Raw genomic sequence first — 12,952 nt, 5'->3', positions numbered from 1 at the left:
GTGCGTTTGCGTGCATCTTACGTCATCGCAAAAGTGCACGGCGCATGATAGAAAACAGAATGCGGGTTAATATATTGTGTTTTTTATTAATTCGGCGCTATTATGCGCAGCTGAGTGAACAACAGGCTTACTGTGTGTCGCATAAGGTGGCCTTCTGCTGCTTGCAAACTGACTCTTTTGAGGAGACAGTGGATTTCCAAATGTGTTGCCCTGATTCCACGCGCTATCCGCGAATACACTGCAGGCTCACTCTTGCTCGTATCGAAGGTAAATCATCAACACTATCATTCCTTACATGTGTCTTATTTCACTAAATACATCATAATCAGCTAAAACCCATGCGCAGGTCACTTTACTTCCTGAACAAGTGCGCACCCGAGTCCGTGTTGTTTTCACATTCACGGTTCGGGAACAACCGAACACAGACCACCTACTTGGTTGTCTCGGGTTCGGTACCACCCGGTACCACATTAGCGATTTTTCATGCGAACCGTGCCCCGTTCCCAACTAAACTGCCAGTGTGAAAGCACCCTTAGAAGTTGAGCTTATTTTGGACTTTTTCTTGCAAGTGGTTTGCTTCTAAATAACGTCTGGATAAAAAATGTTAATTTTATTCAAAACTGAAGCTTTGCATGATGTGAGACACAAATTCTTGAGTGATTTCAAGTTTTAAAAGAATAAATTTGATCGGAGAAAACTGATGGTTTCACTGGAATAAAACTAGTATGAGGCTTGACAAAGCTGGATGACTCTGTTTCTCTGCCATTCTCTGAGGGGATGTGATCAATAACCTTCTGACCTCCTTAAGGTTGGGGTTTGGGCCACATCCAAAGCCATAGCGAGACCTTGACATTAACACAGGGAGAAAGCTGAGTCTGCAAGCACGCAGAGAAAGTGAGAGAGGAAAAAGTGCCAGCCACCAATGCTGAAGAAAAGTCACAGGAGTGGGTGTTCTTGTAACTGCTTTGAGTCGAATGCATTCATGCGTTTGCATTAATGCAACATTCAAAAGAAAGACATGAATTTCACAGCCACAACACTGAAAAGCCCACGGTATCTCCATGCCAAATGCGTTTAATACGGTAAGGCGTCCCTTGCAATACAATCATACTTTTGAATCTTTTAATCTTGCTGCCATTTTAAAGACTGAGATGCTCCCACGCGTGGCACGCAAATGCTGTGCTCTGCTTTAAAACATCCTAATTCAATCAGTAACACACCGCCCCCCTTTGAAAAACAGCCTGCCGGGTACCAGAGCGACCCAGCTGGCACCGTATGCAGTCTACAGCCGATTCCAGTCAAGGCTTAACTAAATTCTGCTCTGAATCATAATTCTGAATCTCAGTGGGTCAGTGTCCTTTCCTTCGTCACACCCTTTCTCTTACACACGCCTGCACTTCGTAAATGCATGCATCCTGCTCCCTCTGCTTGTCAGTTTGACGTTCAGTCAATATGACTTGTGTGTGACCTGAGAAAATGTGCGTGTTGACAACATATGACCTTTACCGCTTTTGTTGAGACACACTCTTGATCGCCCACCCCTTTCTCTCTCTCTCTCTATGTCCCTCACTCTGTTCATCTCTCTTTCTGTGTCCCCATTTTCTTTCTCTCTTTATATGTCCCCATTTTCCTTTCCATCCATTTCCCCGTCTCCTTCTGTCTAGCCTACACCCCCCCCCCCCCTTTTTTCTCCCTGCCCCTCTTTTTTTCTCTTTATAGTTCTCTGATACCCTTAAATGGCCTAAATGTTTAAATTTACCCCATCTCTAAATAACAATTAGCACAATTTTATACAAATACATACATTTTATACATGCAATGATCATTGAAATCAACTTTTAAAACATGGAGTTTAAAAGGTCTTGACAAACATCTTAAACATTTCAAAATAAAATGTCAAGCCCTGAGTAAACAAGTGAAGTTATGGTAGCCTATATAACTCTAAACTTACCTTGAGCGCGCAACATGTGGGTATTCCAGAGGAACACAAGGGCAAAAATCCAACCCCACATCCCGCACCTCGCTTTCCCCGTCATCGCCTTCCTTATATTTCCTTGAGTGTGAATAATCCCTTTAACTTTGCCCTTGGTAAGAGGGCTCTGACACTCGGAGAAGCTGCAATCTGTAACCTCGGCAGATGTGGAGGTTTGTGAGAACAGAGTTAAGTGCGAGCTTCGCTTCACCGCATTTACGAGGCGATTCTCATTCATCCCGCACGCCGGAGAGTTCAGCTCCGAGTCTGCGACTTTCCCGGTCGCTTTACTTTCGTGTCTCATGGCTTTCTGAAAGCCCTCTTCCGCGCATTTAGCACTGAATAAAACTATACCTTTAAACCAAAAAGACCAAGTCTCCGTACACTGCTCCAGAATGAACGCACATCCATTCGCTAAGCGCGAGCTGCTCTTCTGTGTCCCGAGACGGCTCATGATGTTTCAGTATTGATTCCAATAAAGTATTAATACGTTTGAGTGTACCGGATTTAATTTATCCGTTTAGAGCACCAATATCTCCTGTAAACCCACGCTGTTTGACGTATTCGCAGTTCGGATTATCTACCCGATCACTTCGAGCAATTTCACGGCATTCAGCCAGTCTTGAAGAATCCCTTACAATCCATATCGGTGATCATTAGATGTGCCTTTATCCATTTGTAACAGACAGCGGGAAACTGCTTGATTAATCTGGTTAAATGTAATGTTACCCAGATGACTTTATGTAGGCTAGCCAACAGGTTAACCATGCAGGACGCAAAAAGAATCACATAAGTCAAGAACCTCCAGTATCCAAATTCCTCGTAAACGAATAAGCACCTGTTAACAGAGAAAGCAGACGTCATGAACTAGGCTATGTAATAAATTACAAATGGTGTAATGTGGCTTAAATCATAAACCTTCTGAGTAGCTAACAAATTATATCCTACATTACTTGAAAAATGTGTACTGAGATGTTTTATTTACTTTTCACAAATACAAAACAAACCCAAAATAACGCATAATAGCTTGTTCACAACCAGCAGTAGTCAGCTAGGCTACATTAAGTCGAAAATAATAACTTGCAGTTCAATAAATGAGTCGAATTAATTTAGTAACCGATTGATTCATAAGTGTTTTGATTCACTAAAGAGAACCGACACTTAAGATTCACTCCTTTGGGAGTCAGACTACCCTGGACGCGCTCTGTGTTTTTGATTCACTAAAAAGATCCGACTCATAAGAATCATCCGATCAAGTTCCACCCCCCCCCCCCCCCCCCCCCCCCCTGGTAATAGTAAACATATTAGACAACATATACACTCACCTTCATCACTTGGTAGATGTTTTCCAGCAATTAGTGCTTAAATTTCGGGTACGCAATAAATCGATATAATTCTTAACTCTGTAAGTCCTCACCTTACGCTCTTGCGGTCTGGTTTGGGAGAATGAATGCATCAAGCGAAGATAACTGCAGCTCCGTGGCGGTCACTGAACACCTGCTGCCCGGACCGAAGACAAAACTTGCACTAAGGCTCCTATCAGGAAATTTGAAGTTTAGGCGGATGCTAGTAAAATTGCCACTTATTTAAAAAGGCTTTGAGTCGTTCGAGTTTCTCTCCTCAGGAATAGTAATTTGTACAGGGCTGAGTTTGAAGTTGAATTCGGCATCCCACCCGCTCCGCCCTGCTCGGCGCTGATTGGTCCGCCCTTTGCACACTACAGCCTATTCTTTTTCATGGAAAGCACGTGGAAAAGGAAAAGCTTCTGAAACACGGTGCCATGCGCCCCCAATCAGACAGAAACATTTATGCTCTAAAGTCACACCGAAAATGTAAGGTTTCAGAAAGTGTTAGATGTTTCTTATTACGTAATAAATAATGGTGTGGAGTTTTACATTGTGTTGAGTAGGCAGTCTTAAAGTCTTAACACACACACACACACACACACACACACACAAAATCCAATCCTGACTGATTTTCTCTAAGTTCATAAAAAGGTTCATACCAGTTGCACTATATTCCAAGACTTCTGAATGATAAACTTGTGCGAAGAACAGAATGAAATTTAAGTGGTTATTTGTTTAAATGGGCTACTTCATATATATTCATGGGAGACACATCAAGCCAGAGGGGCAATTAACTGCTTAGATTAGTCTTAAAAGTTAGTCATAGTCATCTTTTTTTTTTTCAAGAGTTGTACTCATTTTTTTAAGTGAGTTACATAAATAAAACATCGGTCTATGAATCAGAAAAGTAAGACTGATTACCTCTTGACTAATTTCTAGTTGGTGACATTAGTTCTGAAGACACAGTCTTAACATAGTGGCTAAGTTTATGCAACTGGCCCCAGGTTCTACATATAATGTCAAATATGTCTTCTTGATAGGGAATACTTGCGCTGATTTGATAGCTATGATTTAAATTTAGGCCTGGCCCTCGTGCAGGGCATTCAAATTTAGAAGACTTAATGCTCCATGGGCCAGTTTTGTGATAGCCTTCTGTACTCCTTTTTTTCTTATTATTATTTTTTTAAATGATCAACATTAGTTAGTCACATTAAGAGGAAAAGTGGACAGAATAGACATTATACATTATTTATACTATTCCTCTAATTTCTGCAAGGGAAAAATGCTTGGTAGTAAATTAAGAAGTGAATTAATGAATTTCCATATGAAAATTCAGAGCAGTTAGAGTGTCATGGTCAATGTGCTAATATTAAGCCAGAATAATATTTTTTATTAATAATAGTGTGTTTTCATTAAATGATACTTTGATCATTGAAACTATCTAAAAATGAAAAGACACTGGGGGAAATGGAGAGGTTATTAGATGTCTGAGACATGTTTAATCAATAATACTATACATTTTGGACGTCAACTTCATTAAGAATTCAAAAAAAAATATCAAGATGTTTATTAGCTTCTAAAAACCTGTCATTTCTGCTTCCATTAACAGTAACTCTCCAATATCATTCTCTTCCAAACACAAGGACTTAAACTCTACAGAAGTTGCTTTTGTTGAAAAGCTAATGAAAGCCAGGTGGTGGCCATAGCAATTGACCAGTGGTGGCGGGTTGTGCTTGCTCCCGTCACTGAGAGCAGTTCATTCATTTCTCAGTGGCAAAATGTGTTAATACTCTGGCCTCTGCCTGTGCTGGTCATTCCTTGGTTTCTATTAAGTATGTAATTGGAACAACTAATTCCAAAACCAATTTGATTTGCAATTATGTCCATACCCATTCCAGGGCACTATTCATTTAAAGCCTGTCTTACTCAGACAGCGATAGTGGACTGACATGTGGACACAGGTGCACACACACACACACACACACACACACACACACACACACACACACACACACACACACACACACACACACACACACACACACACACACACACACACACACACACACACAGATACCAATCATCTGCTCTGCCTTGAATTAAATGTTTCTCAAGTCACATCTCTTAATGTGTTTTTTTCCAATGTATAAATGGTTTCCACTCACTTCATGTCAGAGGCACTTGTTACACCCAGTTCACCCAACATTGAAAATACTGCCATCATTTAATCACCCTCATGTTAGTCAGAACGTGTATGAATTTCTTGCTTCTGAGGTACACAACAAATTAAAAAATGGATGCAATAGTACGCAATATGCTATATTCCAAGTCTTAAGATGAACATAATGTACTCTGACACGAATAGTTGTTGTAGTAATGTGTACGAAGAAGGAGATAAATAATCAAAACCGTCTTTATTTAATCCACAGGGAATACTCAGGAGAACGCAAGAGAAAAACAAACACAACCACGCAAAACTAAGAGGGTACTCCATCACAGCTTTCATTGGCCAAGGACGAGGACGCCTGACAGACATGTAAAGCAACCAATCACTGTTAATTTGTTTCCGCGTCCTGTTTAGGGGTGAGAAAAGGTAAAGTCAATGTGGATACGATAACAGACCAGTGTGCATCTAATAAATTATTCATTCAAGAAGGTTGTGCAAGTTTACTGCTGGTGCTGCATATTTTTGAAAATCCAGCATTTAGTTGATCCTGATGAGTGTTCATTGTCACAGTTGTAAACATGACAGATTTCTTCTTCCATGAGGGGGTTTGGCGTCATGACGGCTTTGTTTCCAGGTGGACTGTGAAAATGACAACTTCGAAACTCATGAAGTGTTTCCCATTTTGTGAGCCTTATGCATTCAGACGTTCAGCCAAGTAGTAGACAATAGCCAGTAGGTGTGACGTCTGAGACTCAGTCTTCATTAAAAAAGCATGGAACAATCAGGAGATTGCAGGTGAAAAACATAAATACAACCCCATAAAACTAAGACGATACCGGTCAAATGAACTGAGGAAACTTAAGACATAGGGAGAGTAATCAAGGTCAAACGGAACAGGTTTGGAAACTAATTATCAACTAGAGAAAACAGGCAGGCAACACAGGGAAAACAGAACACAGTGAAAACGAAACCCAAACAGATTACACGTGACATACAGTGAATTTAAATCATTATTTAGACTTGTTTTGTGAACCAGAACAACTGATTAATTGAAAAGATCCAACTCAAAAGAACAGTTAATCAATCAGACTCAATTACTTTCATAGAAAAAAGAAATAGAAATAATAATAATAATAATGTATTAATTAGCTATTTGTAAAATTTCATCAATAATTATTTTAAAATATAACAAATAATAAATCATTAATAACTGAAAACTTTAATTTAGTCTGAGTTACCTTATGGTTTCAGAAGACTTGGAATATAATGCACAAGTCATATAGGCTACCATTTTTATGACACTTTTATGGGTTTTGTGTTCAAATTTTTGTTCAACAGAAAAAAAATGGCAGCTATATTCAGATCATGAGAAAGTGGAGAGTGAAAACTGATATCAAAGCAATCAAATTCAATCAAAACACTTTTCCCAGTTTCAATGTTGGCATAGTTACTCTGTTTTGCATTTGTAAGGCAATATTGCTTATTTTAGATCATCTGATAAAAGTTTTCCTAGATTATTACATTTGATATAAATGCTGTTCCAAAACACATACTATTGGACAAAATCATGGTCACTGACAAACAGATACTTTAGTCTACAAATAGTGCTACCTAAAATAACATCTAATGAAACTCAACCTGGAATGTACTCAGTTGCTAGTCTTTGAACTCTCTCACTTCTGTCAATCATATTTACGAGCATGGAAAAAGATGCCCTATTCAAGACATTCTTAAGTCAACATGCTCTCTGAGACGCCGATCAGTTTTGTGTTTCAAGGGATCAGATCACTTTGTGAAGAGTAAGAGTTTACCAGATGGTGTAAGCACATGTTTGTGTGAATAAGATGCGCCTGCATATCTTTAAGCAATTAATTCTATGTTCCCACTGAAGGATTGTCAATCAACACTCATGGGAAATGGTTTACCAAACAGGCTAAATCAATAGTTGGTTAGAATAAGGTCAAACACTCAGCGATGGAATCTGATAAGCTCTGGTTTAAGTAAAAGCTTAACGGCTGGATACATTTACAACCTAAAATGCATAAATGTTTTCCTGCAGGACACATTTTCCCAAAGGAAATTTGATATATGAAGCATACAAATTAAATGGTGAATATAAAAGCCATAAAGGTATTAGTATACTGTACCTATTTGTCCACAGTTAGCAACCAATGTCTGTGAATAATAGTCCAGGGGAGGGCAAAAACTTTCAGGAAGTTGGATTCTCGGGCTTTGAGGGAGCCTGTGTTTCTCATGCCTTGAGGCGAAAACTCTATTGCATTACAAAAGAGAAATCTGATCCTTCACCACCACCCATTAGAGAAAGAAAGATGCTCTTACTCATCCGCTACTATCACTGAAGTAAAGGGAAACGAAAAGGGGGAAAGGCTGTGTGTGTGTGTGTGTGTGTGTGTGTGTGTGTGTGTGTGTGTGTGTGTGTGTGTGTGTGTGTGTGTGTGTGTGTGTGTGTGTGTGTGTGTGTGTGTGTGTGTGTGTGTGTGTGTGCGTGTGCTGCAAACCAATACAGTGGGCAACTCTTGAAAAAGAACAGGAGAATGAGAAATGACGATAGAGATACAGGCCACAGATGAACTGTCAATAACAAAACAGAGGAGAGAGAAAGTAGGTGGGTGAGAGAAAAGACACTTGCAAACGGAGAAGACACTGAAAGTAGAAAAGAGAGTACATGGCTGTTTCTAGGCATAGGTGAACTACACTCTTTTTTTAAAAAAGTGAAAATAAGTCAATTACTGTATTCATTTAACAAAAAAAATTGTATACATTTTTTTACAGGTGTTTTACCTGTAGGACTATTTTGAATTTTGCACTTCATTGCGTTATGTTTTAGGTTTTATGGAAATAAAATTATTTTACGGATTTATTTTTTACAGTGTAGGTGGTTGCCTATAAGTCTATATTTATTTAAATACTACATAAGGATGTGCACTGATAAATCATTTCTAATAAGTACTGCAATATACATAAAAAAATAAGAATTGTCCATTTTTATTTCATGGTGACTTTAAGCTGCAAAGGGAAAAAGGGGAAATAGGATAGGGACCCCAATAGAAATTTCACCTAGGGCACCAATATGGACAGAAATGGCTCTGAGAAAGTGATGGATAGGCACAGGTGGGAAGATAAGAGAGTTCTGAAGGTGGTACAGGTATATAATACCCATGCATTACCTCCCGTGAGCTTTTTCAGAGGGGTGTCTGTAGCCTCAGGATAACAAAGATGTAGTGTGTCAGACTAAAGGATTGAGTAAAGGATTGCTGTTGTTAAAAGAGTTTTTAAAAAAGAGTAAAGGGCAACAACATTTATATATTTATACAGACAAGAGTCTTTTATCCAAAGCAACTTGTATTGCATTCAAGGTATACATTTTTATCAGTTCGTGCATTCCCTGGAAATAACACCTGTAATGTTGGTATTGCTACCATTGGGATACAGGAAAGCATACATGTTTTAATTATTTAATTATTGTTGTCAAGTAAAACATGAGCTCATGGATGAAATTTAATCAATCTACTAATTTATTCTAACCATTATGTTTTATTCTACTTCTGGTTGAAATCTTCCAGAAAAAATGAGTTAATACTGTATGTGAGGTTACATTTCAATTAAGTTTAATGGTGTAATGCTCATTTATTTGGTAGTGGGTAAAATGTAACTTAGGGTGTGTTCACACTTGGCATGTTTGCACCAAACAAGTGGAACGATATCCCAGAAAAGGTGGCACATGGAACAAAGACATCTAAACGAACCAAAAACTTGAATTTAGCCCAAAAAACAGCTTTGTGTTGGATGTTCATTCCATTGTAAAATACGTTGTTTTATTTGTTTGTTTTTTTCATGTTTTAGGTTCAGTCATAAAAATGACAGTGTGAACGCTAAGCGAACAAGGACTACATTTATTATTTTATTTTTTTGGTCAAGACCAAAAGAACCAAGAGAACCGAACTACAAATCTGAACACACCCTTAGAGGTCATTTATGCTACAATGCTACTTTTAAATTACACACTGGTGCTACCGGCCCCTGAATATCATAGAGACTTGAATGCTCTGAAAATTGATTTTGGATTAAGGTGTCATTTAAATATAGAAATGTAAATGAAACCATATAGCAACATGTTAAAATCAGCTCAGATTACCTCAGCAATGACCTTGAACCCCTATAAGTAACTTTTTTACAACTTTCTTTAAACATCTAGTTTGGCATGGGTTTGTACATTCTCGCGTGATAAACTTCATACCACTGCATATGTGTTGTGTGTACTGTATGAGTAGGCGATAGCTTTGGGTAATATGAAAAGCCATGCAGTTGATATCCATGAACACAGGTTTTTTTAAGCCTCAATGCTCACGGCCACAGGTTAGTGTGTTTTTGTACCCAAACCCAGAGGCTCAAAGCAGGGGTAAGCTCAGGTGAGCTGCTGTTTCCTGAAACTTTATCTGGAGCACTCATTCTCCCTCAGTATAAATCACCAAATACTGAAGACACACCCTGAAAAGAACACAAAGAAGATGTGAAAAGAGTGAAATGACACAAAGAGAGAATAAAAGGAGAAAACAGGTAAATTAGCTTTGGAAAGCAGGTTATTATTGTCTGAATGTGTATGAATAAGATTTGTGAATGCTCAAGGTATATTAAAACATAAATATATATACATACTTTTATCACTCATACCTACTATCAAACCTTTGAACAGTAGCATAATATACACTGAACAAAATTATAAGTGCAACACTTTTGTTTTTGCCCCCATTTTCATGAGCTGAACTCAGAGATCTAAGTCTTTTTCCTATTTCTCTCAAATATTGTTCACAAATCTGTCTAAATCTGTGTTATTGAGCACTTCTCCTTTGCCGAGATAATCCATCCATCTTACAGGTGTGGCATATCAAGATGCCGATTAGACAGCATGATTATTGCACAGGTTTGCCTTAGGCTGGCCACAATAAAAGGCCACTCTAAAATGTGCAGTTTTATCACACAGCAGAATGCCACAGATGTCGCAAGTTTTGAAGGAGCGTGCAATTGGCATGCTGACTGCAGGAATGTCCACCAGAGCTGTTGCCCGTGAATTGAATGTTAATTTCTTTACCATAAGCCGTGTCCTTTTATTGTGGCCAGCCTAAGGCACACCTGTGCAATAATCATGCTGTCTAATAAGCATCTTGATATGCCACACCTGTGAGGTGGATGGATTATCTCGGCAAAGGAGAAGTGCTCACTAATACAGATTTAGACAGATTTCTGAGCAATATTTGAGAGAAACAGGCCTTTTGTGTACATAGAAAAAGTCTTTGATCTGTGAGTTCATCTCATGAAAAATGGGGGCAAAAACAAAAGGGTTGCATTTATAATTTTGTTATATATAACATATATAACAGTATATATAACCCCAACCCTGCATAGCTCCGGTCTTCATTGTCACATCATCCTTCATTAATCACAATATGCTGATTTGCTGCACCCACCCTTAACAGTGACACCAAATAGACAAAAATGTCTAGTTGACACCAACTGGTAGCAGCTCCACACCAGGTGGTACAGTGATTCAGTGTCCATTGTTCGACTGGACAGCACTAACACCTGGACCCTAAAGAACCCCTGAAGTGCATGAAAAATTGCCAAGGTTACGAAATCTGATGTTCGTTCTCCTCACTAACAAACACCTACGAGTACACATTTACTTCAGAGTGGCGAATAGCCTCATGTATCTTAACTTGCCCTGTTTAAACCCTCTCATCCCCCACACTGGAGGTGCTTAGGTAATGCAATCCTGTCTCACTCCATCTCCCGTAATAGATGAACTCTGTTCACGTCAGCTCCTAGTGTGACCAATACATCACAGGTGTCTTGCGTTTACCCCCTAACACACACACACACACTCTCAGAGGGAAATAAATTTGAGCAATAAATAATGAAATGTCCCGCCGTCTCAAACAGATGTATCAAAGAGACCGTCCCTCGTCAAATGCACGAGAGAATGGCAATGAGAACGAGGCAGAAAGAATCAGGCGTGGTAAGATTCAAATGAGGTTTTGTTGATAATACATTTACATAACAGAGAAAAGCTCATGTTTAATTGATTTAATCTGAATTTATTCTGCAAAGCCCTAAGCCTGAAAGAGCAGCGCTGGGTAGATGAGACCGCAGCAAAGCGCCCTCAGACTGCACCTCGCAACTGCAAGATTAGGGCATTTCTCTTTTTTCCTCTTTCTCAAATGAATGTCGCTTGCTGAAATATGCATTTAGAATCATAACAGGTAGGCTGTCATGTTTTTACTTCTTTGCTTGAGGCAAGGCCTCTGAAGCGCTCAAACAAAGGGATGGATGGATTGAACAAATATTTTTAAGCATCTCATCAAAGATGTCCGAAGAAAAACACAGCTTTCCCACATTTACCCAAAGCAACTTTGCATTGCCGGTATACATTTTATTTGTTCATGCATTCACTGGTAATCGAACCCATGACTTTGGCGCTGCTATAGTCTCATGCTCTACAGCAGGGGTTCTCAACTCGGGCCCTTGAGGAGGCACACTTTCCTTCAGAGTTTAACCCCAACCTTGATCAAACTCACCTGCCTATAACTTTCTAGTAATCCTGAAGACCTTCTGTGCATCTGAAATTGTGTACATAGTATGAATATGGATTGTATGAATGAAATTCAGACATACTACATCCATAATGTTGTATATAAGTCATGTGACCTACCAGCATCAGTTGTGTCGTTTCACTGCCATTCATAAATCCTCTCCCGTGGCCTCATCATGGGATAGTAAAATGTCCACTGAATGCGTGCTTCAGAATCTCGTCGGAAGCAGTAGGTCATGCGGTTACTTTTTGCCTACTGTTTTTTGAACACTATGAATTTGGACATACTACTCTGTTGGAATACTGTTTTTCGCATAGTAGGGAAGTATTCGATTTCGGACGCAGCACTTGATTAGTTCAGGTGTGTTTGATTTGGGTTGAAGCTAAATTCTGCAGGAAAATGGACCTCAAGGGCAAGATTTGAGAACCCCTGCTCTATGGTTTGAGCTACAGGAAAAAAGAGAATGCATTCTCAATTCAATTCAAGTCAATTGAGGACCACATTTAATAATGTAAACTGTAAAGTCAACGTGAAGTGGAATACACCACCCATTCATTTCTACCTGTATATAATGTGGTATATATCCAAAATGAAACACATTTGGTAATAAGTATGATAAGTAAAGTACATACTACTTAATATAATAAGTATTAATACATAAATGAATAATTAAATATAGAATATAGAATTAATTTTTAATTATTATTATTTAAATATTTAAATGTATTTAAATTTAAACGCCAAAATGTAAGTCAAGTCACCTTCATTTATATAGCGCTTTTAACAATATGGACTGTTTCAAAGCAGCTTTACAGTGATAATAGGAAATTAAAGTAACAGAGACTTTACAGCATCTTTA

General features: G+C 38.7%; 1 protein-coding gene across 1 annotated transcript in view; it reads right to left on the bottom strand.

Moving 5' to 3' along the window:
• The window catches only part of sdk1b (sidekick cell adhesion molecule 1b), a 243,945-nt gene extending 241,379 nt beyond the window's left edge, over positions 1–2,566 (bottom strand). Inside the window, exon 1 of the mRNA XM_077205196.1 lies at positions 1,952–2,566. Within this exon, the coding sequence (XP_077061311.1) occupies positions 1,952–2,426 (475 nt within the window). The 5' untranslated portion in view covers positions 2,427–2,566. The remainder of the gene's footprint in view (positions 1–1,951) is intronic.
• Positions 2,567–12,952: the final 10,386 nt, after the last annotated feature.

This window comes from Siphateles boraxobius, unplaced genomic scaffold, assembly GCF_051911475.1.
Source record: "Siphateles boraxobius isolate OS27281-9 unplaced genomic scaffold, OSU_SipBor_1 53, whole genome shotgun sequence".
Classification (NCBI taxonomy): Eukaryota; Metazoa; Chordata; class Actinopteri; order Cypriniformes; family Leuciscidae; genus Siphateles; species Siphateles boraxobius.
The sequence above is the reverse complement of the archived record's forward strand: the minus strand, read 5'-3'. Positions and strand labels throughout refer to the sequence as shown.